The following is a 14,282-nucleotide window of genomic DNA, read 5'->3' as shown; positions in this document are numbered from 1 at the left end:
AGGCTGGCTGTTGGAACACGGGTTCTTTGTCTCTCCTTTCTGCAGGATTATATTGTCTAGCAGGATAGCTTCATTTTATTATCAAATCAAATTTAATTAATTCATTTAGAGAACATAGCCTTAGTCCGACACTATAAAAATACTGCATCTAGCTGAGAGCCAACATGCTGAAGCTAAATCCAGATAAGAAAGTTATGCTGTTTAGTAAAGTGGATTACATTGCCAGCTTGGCATGCAGTGAACTTTTATCTGAATGGCTGGGTTTAGCACAGTGTCCTGGTTGGCCTAGACCTGTTAGGGGAAAAAAGCCAGTGAATGTAGCCCCTAACCATGCATCATCCATGGTACTGCTGACTTTTGAACCAGGATCTCTATCAGAGAAGTAATCTTAAACGGATCCACGCAAGGCAAATCCTATGGTTTCCAATAGGGCTTCCGCCCAAGAAAATGTCCTTTAGTTACCCGCAATAGCTTACTAATATTAGTTACACAACTTTAGTAGCACTAATCCGATGGGCATAGCTTGTGGTTCCCTCGAACACAAAAACGACCGTATCCCCCAAGCGCCCAAGAAAGCAGGGAGAGCCGCACCACGACCAAATGTGCAGGACGGGAACACTCCTCTGAGCGATTCGTCCCGCCAGGCCAAGGGAGCTGGGCGGCGCCAGGACCGGAAGGTCGCATGCGCAGGGAAGTTGCCGGCTCCTTGCCGGCAGGCACTTGGAAGCAAACAGCTCGGCTGCTCTCATGGTGCGCTTTCCGAGCGGGGACGGTGCAGCTGCAGATCCCGTTAGTGCCGGCCAAGGCGTATGGAGCGAGCCGAGCCAGGAGCTTTACGACGGTGGCGGCGAAGAAAATGCTGGGCTACCCTGCCAGTGCCGGGCACACGACATGGAAGCGGCGGAGGCTGCCCAGCCGGGTTCCCGCTTGCGGTGCTGCTGCTGCTCCCGCTGCCTCAGCGGAAGGGCCCCCTGCAGTGAGCCTGGTGGGTGACGAGGGCAGGCGGGCAGGCAGGCAGGCGCGGGCTGCTCCAGACCCCATGGGTGTTAGTGCCAGGCAGACTGGCGGCCCTCCTCCCTCTTCTCCGGGGACGGCTGGAATCACTTGGGCGACTTCTTTGGCCTCAGGCCGGGGCGCTCGGAGTCATACAAAATGCAGGATGATCGCCCTTTCTGTAGGGGGAGCCCGCGAGGTTCCGCGCCTCAATGCCTGTTTGCTGGACTTCGACTCCTCTTAAGTGCCCCTCCACCTATTTGTTGTTTTATAGTATTCTTTCTACTCCTGGCATTCCTATGCGGAAGTCTTTTATATAGTTTCAAAAGACTACACATTCTTTCTTTGCTTTAATTATACAATTTTTAAAAGTGTGAACGAGACGACGCTCACACCTGTGTGAACGAGACGACGCTCACACCTGTCCGCTCCTTCACTGCTTTTTAACCTCCAACTTCAATATGTTTATGTCTTTCATCCAGCAGCCAGTGGGTTGGAGTGGATTTTTTCCCACCATTTCCTTTCTCGCTTCTGGGCGAAGTGGGAAGTCAGTCAAAGGACTTCTGCTGACCACACAACGCTTACATGCTCTTTCCTTAACAACTAGATCTGCTTTTACCTATATTGCTTCCCAGGGCAGTTTTTTTTGTAGAAAAAGCTGAGCAGGAACTCATTTGCATATTAGGCCACACCTCCTGATGTCCCCATTACTTCACGCAGGGCTTTTTGGAGGAAAAACCCAGCTGGAATTCATTTGCATTTTAAGCCACACCCCATGGTGCCAAGCCAAAACTGCGTTCCTGCTCAAAAAAAGCCCTGTTTCTTCAAAACAGTTCAGCTTGGGATAGGCAGTTCTCTGTCTAGTTCATCAGCATAGGCTTGCAGAATAGATCGGGTTGGCAGTATGCATGTGAGACTCATTGTGAGTGGCCTGAGGTCACCCAGTGAGCTTCATAACTGAGTGGGAATTTGAAAAGGCATTTCTCTCTTTAAATCACTTCATCAAGCCAACTGGCAGCTTGGAGAATGCATTTAAAGTTAAAGTTGCTTTCTTTCCACTTCTCCCCATCTATTTGCCTGACTGCCTTCCTTCCTTCCTTCCTTCCTTCCTTCCTTCCTTCCTTCCTTGTGACTTTCAAACATCTGACGTTTATTCTGTGTGGCTCTTATGTTAAGCAAATTTGGCCACCCCCGCCTTGTGTGCTTTTGCATATTTGTGGTACAAGTTGTTTTTTGCGCTAGCATTACACTTCTCTGGGCAATCAGGGTCACTACACTGGAGCATACTTTTACTATTTCTTTATGTTATGTGAGTGCCTTAGAATAGGTTACATTGTTTCTTCATGGATAGACCAATAGCTCACCTAGTCCAGCATCCTGTCTCACACCGCAGCCAACCAGTTCTTCTGGACAGCCAATAATAGGGCATAGAGGCTAAGGCCTTTCCCTGATGTTGCCGCTTGGCTCTGGGATTCAGATGTTTAGTGCCCCTGAATGTACAGGTTCCTCTTAGGGATTTATCCTCCTTAAATCTATCTAATCCCCCTTTAAAGCTATTTATTCCTGTGGCCATTTCAATCACTTTCTGTGTAAAGTAGCATTTACTTTTGTCCATCCTGAACATACTGCCCATCAGCTTCATTGGATGCCCTCAAATTCTAGTATTTTGGGAGATGGGAAAAATTATCTTTGTTAACTCTTTCCACCCCATGCATAATTTTATAAACATTGTGCCCCTCTTAGTCATCTCTTTTCTAAACTGAAAAGCCCTAGACTCTTCAGCCTTTCCTCGCAACAATGGTGCTCCAACCCCCTAATCACCTTGGTTGCCCTCTTCTGTACTTTTTACAGCTCTGCAATGTCCTTTTTTAGATGTGGTGACCAGAACTGTACACAGTATTCCAAGTGATGTTTGAAAGCTGCAAGGAAGGAAAGAAGGCAGGCAAATAGATGAGATAGAAGTGGAAAGAAAGCAACTGTAACTTTAAATACTGTACACAGTATTCTAAATGTAATGTCTAGGGGCATTACAATATTGGCTGTTTTATTATCTATTATATTATTTGGCCAGTGTACTGAAAGCTTAGTATAGTTTGAGAGCCATCAGTTCTACAAAACTTACAGTATCTGCTGCTTATGTAAGGAACTTCTATGCCATGTCTACAGAAAAAAATACATTTGCAGACCAAAACATTCACATAATACAGAAGAGTTAAAATTATGCCATTAAACCATAACATTTATAATAATCCATTACAAATGATAGGAAGCACAGGAATAATTATATGAAAATTATTGTAATTTCTTAGGTGTTCTGAAATATACGCACAGGTGTTTTAAGGTACCATTAATGGTTATAACTCCACTTATAATGTTAAGTTCCATGTTAGTACATAAGATAGGAATATTTTCAGACATTTTAAATAGAACTTTTTACACATACATTTCTTCAGAAAAATAAAAAGGTAAAGGTAGTCCCCTGTGCAAGCACCAGTCGTTTCCAACTCTGGGGTGATGTTGTTTTCGCGGCAGATGTTTTATGGGGTGGTTTGCCATTTCCTTCTCCAGTCATCTACACTTTCCCCCCAGCAAGCTGGGTACTCATTTTACTGAGCTCAGAAGGATGGAAGGCTGAGTCAACCTAGAGCCGACTACCTGGACCCAGCTTCTGCTGGGATCAAACTCAGGTTGTGAGCAGAGGGCTCAGACTGCAGTACTGCAGCTTTACCACTCTGCGCCACGGGGCTTTTTTCAGAAAAATAGTCCTTCATTAATGACGAATGTTATATATGAATGAAATGTGCATAATAGATACACAGTGGGGTGAGAGGTTGGTTTGTTAAATTGTGTTGGAAACCCAAAGAACTACTTTAATTAAATGCCATATCAGAAGCTGCTCCTGAAAGTACTCTGTTTCAAAGGGGTCTGGCCTATGATGGGGGAGCCCGTTGGAAATGCCGTGCAAGTCACATGGTACCTTGGATCTTGGCCTACTTTATAAATTCCAGTATTTTGTTTTAGTACCTTGGTCCTGGGATAATTATGTATAGTTCTGCAAAGCAATGTAATTACCTGCTCTTTTCAGTCTGTGGATCAGCATGGTTTTGGATTTCTTTCATAACTTGCAGTCTGTTTTAAGTCTACTTAATTTAAACTCATATTTCAAACATGGGTCTTTGTGATGTGAGCAGGTTGGGGCAATGTAATAAAGGGATCAAAATCACTGTTAGTCTGCAGTGAGTAAATTACATGGAGCTCTGTCAAAAATTTTAGTGCAGGTTGAAAGGAAAAGTAATAGTTTGTTGTTTGCTTCCAACAGCAGCTTAAATTTAAACATTATTATGTGTGCATGCTGCCTGAGACACTGCTAATGTGTGTCTGTTGCAGTTGCATTTAGTTTGGCCTTAGAGGTGGTAGTTCTTCTCATTGCCGTTGTTGAACTAGTGTTCCTACCTACTGGTGTTTGCTGCAAATCCATTGAAATTTGCATAACATTGCATTGCTAACTATTTGCTTAATTTGGATGCTGCCTTTCTGCCTCACAGAGGCCCTCAATGCTACTAACAGTTGATGAAATAATAAATTACAAAGGGATAGAATATTAAATGTCAAAAATTAGTATCACTAAAACTGAAGTAAAAACATTCCCACACTTTGTGTTGTGGGAAGCATTAGTATTATGCCACTGTTTCCTTTAGCAGGTCTGCCTTGAGAGAGAACGGAGGAAAGGGCATGTGATAAAAATTATTTTTGGATTGAGACTGGGTGATTTTCTAGCAGTACTGTTTCATAACTATCCAATAATCTCTTTACAAGCCATGCCAATCATTTGCACTAATATGCTCAAAAGGCATGGGAAAACAATGCTTAATATTACTCAAATTAAGTAACTTTTTAGGAACCTAATTTTACCTGCATTTACTGATGACTGTGTAGTTGAAACAATACCAGAATTATCAATAGTATTTTAATCAATAGTATTTTTATTTATTTAAATAGTATAAGTGAATTAATACATAATGATTTACATAATATATTCTTTTTACTGTTAGCGTTTGCTGGTATAGCTGCCCAATAGAGCTTCATTTTATACTTTTTTCCTGGTGTTACACAATTATGCTCTTCTTGTTTTACAACTGCTTCTTAACATTTTAGTACGAGCAGTGACTTAGGCAGCAGACTACATAGCTCCTGCCCAGAAGGTGCATTTGAAAAAGCCAGCAGTGGAACTAAGAAGTGATAAATTGGAAATTTGATAGGAGTCAGGTGGCACAGGGACTGCAGATAAAGTGACCCTAGAAAATACAGGGGGAAATGTGTTAAGGAAATGTCTTCTGAGGTAGAAAAGAGGAGAGAAGGAAGAAAGATTGCCAAAGGAGGTTGCTCAATTAATAAGCCATCGACGAACGACAGTGGGTTTAAGGGAAGATGAGAGGGATAAGGTGTAGTAGGCAAGACAGGGAGAACTTTAAAAGCATAAAACTTAAGGGAAACCAAACGAAAAATGCCATGTAATATACAAACCGTCATTAAAAACAAACCTATTAAAATTTTCTAAAAATAAGAATGTTTTCTTTTATGTGAGGTTGCATTGTTTTTTGCATTTATGGCATAATTACAGTGTCATAGTAAGATCCATTGCTGATTCTTATCCATGGCTGATTTCTTTGTAGCAAATAACATTTGGTCATTAAGCTAAAGCTCCTCAGTGTGCCCACTGAATTTCAGTCCATTCAAATTGAGAATATACTGTGACCTATTGATTTTAATGGCAGATATCCTGGGAACAGTGGCAGCCTAAACACAATTCTATGTATTCTGCCACTTTGAATTCACAGTTGTTGAATGTTATCAAGCACTGCTTCTCAGCTTTCTGAATGTGATTCCAAGTTACCTAGCAACTGATAAGAGCTAAAAGAGTCTCATAATTTACACAATCACCTTAGATTATATACATTTTTGAGTAAAATATTTATTTTTGCGTCACTGGTATCATCATATTAAGATTTCCAGAGATTTATTAATACTGTGTGGACAAAGTAAGGTATTATTCATTAGGATAATTTCCATTTGTTGTAAATTAATGTTTTTGTTTCCATTTGTTGTAAATTAATGTCCCACAGCATAACTAATTAACAAGCAGAGGAAATCTTATCTGGGTTTCAATCATACTGTCATTCCATGCTGGCTTTTGGGGGCATGGTCATCATGACTGCCATGGTGGCTCATTGATGCCTTTTGTTCTTTAATTTATGTGTGTGCTATAGCACTGTAACAGCTGCCATCTTGCAGCTTCCCCTTCTAGTTCCTTACCAGGCATTTGGGACAAAAATTGCTTTCTCCTTAAAAACAGGACTGGAGACTTCAGCATGGGCAATATTATTCCTGTTGGGGGGGGCGGGGCTGATGTGTTATATATCTAAGGTTATTTCCAGTTGAACATCCAGGGAGCTATCTCCAAAATGATGGAGCTACCAACATCTCTTTTCCCCATCTTCTGTATGGCTATAGATATACAAATTGAGTGCTTGAGGGCTAGCGGTGGAGGTGGTAAACTGGCTATTAACCAAAATGGTAAGGCAACAGACAATCAGTTTGGTTTATTAGAAATAGTGACATCTTGATTTCAGTCCCTGCTCATTTAAGAAACTGATATGGTGGATTACCACTATTGCTGAGCCTAGTTTTGAAGAGCCCAATGGCACAGAGTGGTAAAGCTGCAGTACTGCAGTTGGAGCCCTCTGCTCACGACCTGCGTTTGATCCCAGTGGAAGCTGGCTCAGGTAGCTGGCTCCAGGTTGACTCAGCCTTCCATCCTTCTGAGGTCGGTAAAATGAGTACCCAGCTTGCTGGGGGGAAAGTGTAGATGACTGGGGAAGGCAATGGCAAACCACCCCGTAAAAAGTCTGCCGTGAAAACGTGAAAGCAATGTCACCCCAGAGTCAAAAATGACTGGTGCTTGCACAGGGGACTACCTTTACCTGAGCCTAGTTTATTTACAATAACACAATGGGGAGGGAGTTGTATTCCTGATATGGTTGTTACAGGTGTCTCAAACCAACAGTTACTGCATGTAAACTGTTCCCTAAAAGCAGGGAATTCTCTCCATTGTCCAGAATCACTATATGCATATATTTTGGGTAGAACTCTAGGCTTCTGTTGTTTTGGTGAATTGAGCTTATCATTTTCTGATTTTGGTAAACAGTCAAGATAGTTCTTTGGTCTTCGTAATGAAAGCAAGAGATTTTCAAAACAACTCTCTGCTGTGGGGCAAAGGTGATATATATATCACACACCTAGATGTTCCTAGTACTTCTGCAGTTTTTAAAATATCCTCAGATGGTGCATTTTGGAAAGGAACACTAGCTTGGTTACCCACGGTGTCATAATAAAAAACCATTTGCTATTAATATTTACAGCTGCAATAAATGTGTAGTGGTTATTGCCCCCCTTTAACTGTTCAAAATCTAAATAATGCATAAAAACTTTTTTTAATACAGCTCACAAAATTACAGGTAAATTTTTAGTTTCTAGCTTCAAATTACAATTCTTCTCTTGCAGGAATAGCCAATAAAAAGACCTGTCCAGGACTCGGCCTGTTCTATACAATGCTGTCTGCTCTCTTCTTCTCAGTAGCTTCATTGTTTCTAAAGATAATTGAAGATGTTCATTCAGTAGAAGCCAGTGCCTTTAGATGTGTTTTCCAAATGGTCTTTGTTCTTCCTGGTTTAATATACTACAAGTGAGTATTATGCCTTCTCTAGGAGGAAAGGGTAGGGATAGTTGCTTTATAATGCAGTTATATTGGAAGAGGTAAATAGTGTGGTAGTCAGCATTTTCAAATAAAGCTGTTAGTTTGAAAACAAAGAAAATACTTGATTACTCTTGAAGAAATATTACCTTTTGCATACGGCAGATGTTCCTGTAAGCAACTTAGATGACATGATTTTATAGCAAGTCTGCAGAAAGTTTATGAGAATAATAAAGTAAATCAGGTTGCTTTTTATTTATTTTTATTGTAATTTATTTTTATTTTATTAGATTATCTGTACTACCATTCTCTGCACAGCAGGTTACAGCAATGGATAAACAATAACCTGAGAATTTAAAACATAGTACAATAATTAAAAACCTGTATAAAACATCAATTAATGCAGTCTGTAGCACAGTTATCAGTTAGTCCCAAAAAACTCTTCTTGTGTGTGTCCATAGATGGTACAATACTAGAGCAAGTGATGGATAGGGAGAGTAAACAAAATAAGTAGAGTGGAACAGGGTAGGGGAGGCCATTACAGGTGAGCTATTACCACCTTTAAAATGACTATATAAAGATAGGTTTAATTTTACATTATTTTGAAGCTAAAGATATTGTTGTGGAATGAAGATTAAAACTGCTAATTATATTCTAGGAGACATATTTATGTTTTTAAAAAGCCTATTCCACCCATTGGGACTTAGTGCACTATTTGGAAGATCTGTAGTATTAAAACTGGTCACATTTTAATGAAATCCTTCTACCCATGGATAAGACAGGCGTGTGCAAAATGTAAGCAGTGCAACACAGAAATGCAAGAATTGGTTGCTTGAATGAAACAGCATGAGAAGTGCTCCTTCTCAGAATGAAGCTGATGGTGGGAACATATCTGAACCTTCAGGATCCTTCAGGTTAGTAAACTCTCTTATTATGTGTTCCTTTCTTAAAGGCTGCCTGGCTTACCCTTGGGTGGATCTATATTTGAGTTCTCATGTTTGAGCAAAACTGTAATTGTTACCAATTAGTTGTGTGAATATAAAAAAAATGTCTGAAATATGCAGATCTTTCCATTACAGTTTTGTTACTTAACTTGTATTGCATTCCAGGGTATGGAATGAGTAATACTGAATATATAAGAACATAAGAGAAGCCATGTTGAATCAGGCCAATGACACCTGGTTTTTTGGCCACTGTGTGACAGAGTGTTGAACTGGATGGGCCATTGGCCTGATCCAACATGGCTTCTCTTATGTTCTTAGATGAGCAGCATGGTTGAAACTAACTGCATTAACTTCTTTTGTTTAGGAGGATCCAGCTTCGTATAGGATTCTGAGAACTGTCCACCTTCAGCATCATCATTATCTACAGTTTCAAATGTATATACCAATGATACTACTATTGTAGTCAGATAATGTATGTCACATAAATACGGTATGTCATCTGTAAGAAAGAAAACACTGTCATCCAGAAACATCCATAAATTAGTTCAAAGCAAGAACCAACAGCAAGATGTAACTGGTGAAGAAATCGCTCTGTTTATGCAATAGTCTTCATATGGTTGAAAATACACACTTCATTGAGAGAGATTATAGCCAGGATATGAAGCAGCTAACAAAGCAGATATTGTGGCCAAATTGTTGGATAAAGTATAAAAGAGAAATTCAACAAAATATTTAGAAGAGAAACTTGTTATTTTGAGTCCACAACTATCCAATATATATTTGTCTGACGATAGAAGAAGGGAATGTCCTCAGTACAGAAACAAGTAATGCATCAGAAACTGCACACCTAAAAGGCTGCTAATGAGAATAATAAAAACTATAGCTAACTGTAGAAATGATTCAAATATCTTGTACAGATCTTTGTCATAGACAATGCTGCAAATGTACCCAAGATAAGAAGTCTAGAAGAGAGCCCCAAGCTGATTACATGGAGTTGCAGCATTCATGTGCTGTGCCTTTCAGTCAGTGACTTCATTGCTCCAAGAAGATATTTCTGCAATAATCATTTTGCAGCAACTGTTTTGAAGAAGACAAGAAAGGCCAAAATTAATTTTCTCTTAAGATCTATGATGGAATTCACAACTGGGCTTTTCTGAGAGCTTTATCAAAAACTGCCCAAATCTCATGACAATTTGTGAACAATGTTATGAAAAAAATAGTTGGAACTATTGTAGCCAGTTGGAACTAAAAAATAGTTGGAACTATTGAACTCTCCGCATTAGAGTACAGAGAAGTGCTGAACATAATGCTGATTAGTCATAAGGGTTTTTTAAAAAAAAAATTCAAAAAGAAAATAATAGGAAAAAATATCCAGTAACTAATTTTGAAAAGTCTGTTTCTGTAATATTGAACAAAGTGCAAGGAAGTAGTTTTACTGTTAAAATGTTGAAAAACTGAGTGAAACTTTTAAAAATGCCATGTATTAACCAGGGTTAAACTGCAGGCATTATGTGGAACAAAAAACTTACTTATTTGCCTGTATGAGGATCACTCCTTAGTTGCATAAGAAGAGGACTGGGCTGTGACATGGGTACCCAACAATCGGCTGTTTATAATACTAGCTAGGGTTGTCAATCCCCAGTCGGGGGCAGGGGATCCCATGGTTTGGAGGTTATCAGAAAGCGGCAAGGAGGGGAAATGTCCACTGAGCACTCCGTTATACTTTATGGAGACTGGTCCCCATAGGATGTAATGAAGAATCAATCTGAGTAGCTGAGGGCTTGATGTGGGCTGTTTTTTGAGGTAGACGCATTAAGTTTTCAGCATAGCATCTGGTGCCTCTCCTCAAAACTCCCCACCCCAAGTTTCAAAAATATTGGACCAGGGGGTCCAACTCTGTGAGCCACAAAAGAAGGTGTCCCCATCCTCCATTATTTCCAATGAAAGGAAGTCTTTTTAAAAGAATGCCATCCCTTTAAATGTGATGGCCAGAACTCCCTTTGTTTAATCGTGCTTGCCGCAGCCTTGTTCCTGGCTCCACCCCTAAAGTCCCCAGATACTTGGGGACCTGACAACCCTAGCTATAACAAAGTTCATGGCTAAGTGAACTGTTCAAAAACATAGATTCAGGTAGACAGCCATGGTGGTCTGAAGCAGCAGACAAGTCCAGTGATACCTTTAAGACCAACAAAGTTTTATTCAAGGTATAAGCTTTTGTGTTCATCTGACTAAGTGAGCATGTACTTCTTCAGATGCAAAAAGCTTATACCTTGAATAAAACTTTGTTGGTCTTAAAGGTGCCACTGGACTCAAACTTCATTCAGAAACATTTTGAAACTTCATTCAGAAACCAAAAAGGCTTTAAGCTTGGACTTATCAAAAACTATTAAAGTGACAATCCAGCTAAAAACACTATTCTACAGATATAGAAAGATTGTTTCCTTTTACGCTAATTCATTCTAATTTGAGAAATGGAACTGAAAAATCAGGAAAACTTCTTTTTGAAATAATATGACAGGCAAATGAAGACTCATTGATTTAGCTGCATATTTTAAATGCCTTATAATGACCTGGCTGAAATAGCCTGTTTAATTTGTTTTAAAACACATTTTATATATGTATCTAAAATAGTTTAAAAAATCAAAAATAGGTATGCTTGTCTTATTAACAGTATGTTGCTGAAGAAAAATGTCTAGAATATTCCTCTGTCTACAGCAGCTGCTAGGCGTCTACTTAGAGCTCAGTCCTCTTCTGTAGTGGCGCTCACATGGTGTGTCAGACTTCTCAAGATGAAGTAAGACTGTTTAATTTGTGTCGGCTTTTAACAGGATTTAAGGTGCATGCATTATCTTGGGATAGTGATGGGGAATATAAATGGTGTTATCTTTTTATGTTTTTAACTTTTGGAACTAAGCCACCTTGAGCCACAAGGGAAAGGCAGGGAATAAAATTTTAAATAAATAAGCTTGTTCTTCTAGTTAAACAATTAAAATGTGTATTTGGTGATTATGGTTGTCCTCTTAAAACAGCATGGCAGAAATATCATCCAAGATTAACCTGCTGAATTAGAGATGGTTCACCTGTCAGTGACTTAACAGGTATTGGCTGCAATTAGTTTGGGTAAATAAAATAACAAAATCATCATTAATTTTTCTGATATTGCTGCAAAATTAAACTGAAAAAATTCAGAAAAAAATAACTTTTAAAACATATATACAAGTGATCCCCAACAGGATACCCAGGAGCACCAGGGTGTCCATTAATGTGTTCCTGGCACTTATTTGTTTCTTCTCCAGAGTAGAGAGCCAGTCCTGGTTTTCCTCCTCTTCAGGAGCAGGAGCACCTTCAGAAGAGCGCAGAAAACATCACCTTTGGGTCTGCAGGGAGCATCCTTTTTTAAATAGGAGCCTTCAGGACACTTGATGTGCAACTTCCAGCCATTTTGTGATTGGCCCCAGCACCACATGCCCACCATTTTGTGGTTGTCTGCACTCCTTCCATTACATTTTGTGATAGCACCCACTAGATGCTGTCAAAATTTCAAAAATATACACAGGCTCTATTATGTTGGGGATCCTTGGTATACATCTTCTGAAAATGAATCTTGCATCTGACTACTTATTTAATAGCACCATCCTAATCAGGGTTACATCCTTCTAAGACCATTGAAGTCAGTGAGTTTAGAAGTGTGCAATTGCTTGGGATGACACTAAATCATGGTTTTAATCGATTTGATTTAAATAAAATCGGCTTTGGATACTCATGTGGGGGGCTGCTGCCAGGGTGTACCAGCACTAGATGTTAGTTATTCAACTCTCTTGTTTCCAGAGTGGATTTCTTCAGGAGTGGAAGTGCCACTGCCCACTTCAAGGTGGAGCAAGCAGCACCTTTCATGAGGCATTTTCTCCTCCCCCCAGCATATTTAAGCAGCAGCGAGGGGCAAGGGTTGTAGATCTCAAACTTCCAAGGGTCCTATCCATATCTTCAGACTGAACAAGCTGAAAGGTACCCTTCACATGTTGGCACCCTGAGACCATCCAGTCTTGTCACTGCTGATGATGCAGAACCAACGTCTGAATGAATGCTATAGATTTTGTCCCCAAAGTATTGTCATACTGAGCTACAGAGAAGTTCATTTACTCCTGTAGGCCAGTAATCAATAGGTCCCTGCCCATCTGGATCAGTTCAGCAGGTCTGCATGTTGCAGATATTATCTATCGTTGAGCCTATGTACACTTTTGAAAGCTGAATGAGAATCAAAACTCTGAACACTCAGGGCACTGTGTGTCCACAAAACCTGCACAAGAGTTTAATGGTGTAATTCTAACAATTCTTAAATCCTAGTTATATTGAATTTCCACAGTAAAATTGCCCAGCTTAATTGATAACTGATTACAAAATCTTCATTGTATGAGACAAATATCATTGTGCCTCTCTTTCAATTTAGGACAGGATTTCTGGGACCAAAAGGCAAACGAGTCATTCTCTTCTTCCGAGGATTAATTGGCTCTGGTGCAATGATTCTTCTCTACTATGCTTACCAGGTAATGCCACTTGCTGATGCCACGGTCATTACTTTCAGCAGCCCAGTATTCACATCGCTACTGGCCTGGATATTTCTGAAGGAGAAATACAGTCCTTGGGATCTTCTTTTCACCCTGTTCACAATCACTGGAGTGGTGCTGATTGCAAGGCCACCTTTCTTGTTTGGGTCCAACATTGCAGGTGTTGAAGGAAGCTACACAGATCATCTCAAAGGAACAATAGCGGCTGTTGCAAGTGCAATATCTGCTGCTTCAACTTTTGTAATCCTAAGAAAGATGGGGAAATCTGTGCACTATTTTTTGTCCATCTGGTATTATGCAGTAATTGGATTAATAGTCTCTGTAATAGCGCTTTTTGTAATGGATGTATGGACTTTACCTCATTGTGGCAAAGACAGATTTCTCCTAATATTAATCGGCCTGTTTGGGTTGGGTGGTCAGATATTTCTTACAAAAGCGTTGCAAATTGAGAAAGCAGGTCCAGTTGCTATAATGAAAACTATGGATGTTGTATTTGCTTTTATCTTTCAAATTCTTTTCCTCAATCACTTGCCCACGTGGTGGACAGTAGGGGGAGCCCTTTGTGTAGTAGCTAGTAGCTCTGGAACTGTTATTCGGAAATGGAGAAAAAGTTCAAAAGAAGCTGAAGAAAATGAAATGTAACAAAGTGGCTTTTTTCTTTGCTGCTTTTTTGGATGGTATAATTATTACTTCCTATATTTTAATAACTCAGATTTCATAGTATGTTTATATTGACAGCCCGTGCCATTTCTGCTACTTCTGATAATGCTGTACTTGACCAAAGACAAAGTCATATGAGTTGCTACTGTTGAGCTCCTACAAATCAAATGAAGTCCAAAAATGGCCATTTCTGTTCACAGTCCGTTTTTTTAAAAGACGACATGATAACTGCACCCTTGTTTAATACTATGCAAAAAAATGTTTTTAATGCTTGCCTATTTAGCTAACCGAGCCCCGTGGCAGAGAGTGGTAAGCTGCAGTACTGCAGTCCAAGCTCTGCTCACGACCTGAGTTTGATCCCAGCAGGAT

General features: G+C 39.9%; 1 protein-coding gene across 1 annotated transcript; it reads left to right on the top strand.

The window, feature by feature from the left end:
* Positions 1-673: 673 nt before the first annotated feature.
* SLC35G1 (solute carrier family 35 member G1) lies at positions 674-13,993 on the top strand. The gene is made up of 3 exons (XM_060241320.1): positions 674-985; positions 7,555-7,735; positions 13,136-13,993. The coding sequence occupies exons 1-3, from the start codon at positions 748-750 to the stop codon at positions 13,893-13,895; spliced, it is 1,179 nt and encodes a 392-aa protein (XP_060097303.1). The 5' UTR covers positions 674-747; the 3' UTR covers positions 13,896-13,993.
* Positions 13,994-14,282: the final 289 nt, after the last annotated feature.

Source organism: Heteronotia binoei, chromosome 6 (genome assembly GCF_032191835.1).
Source record: "Heteronotia binoei isolate CCM8104 ecotype False Entrance Well chromosome 6, APGP_CSIRO_Hbin_v1, whole genome shotgun sequence".
NCBI lineage: Eukaryota > Metazoa > Chordata > Lepidosauria > Squamata > Gekkonidae > Heteronotia > Heteronotia binoei.
Note: the sequence above shows the minus strand (reverse complement) of the source record. Positions and strands in the feature narration are given on the sequence as shown.

Excerpts from the sequence above, each read along its gene's own strand:
- SLC35G1 (XM_060241320.1), top strand. The coding sequence starts at position 748 with ATGGTGCGCTTTCCGAGCGGGGACGGTGCAGCTGCAGATCCCGTTAGT. Across the intron at positions 986-7,554 it reads GGCCCCCTGCAGTGAGCCTG|GAATAGCCAATAAAAAGACC; the intron begins GTGGGTGACGAG and ends CTTCTCTTGCAG. Across the intron at positions 7,736-13,135 it reads CCTGGTTTAATATACTACAA|GACAGGATTTCTGGGACCAA; the intron begins GTGAGTATTATG and ends CTTTCAATTTAG.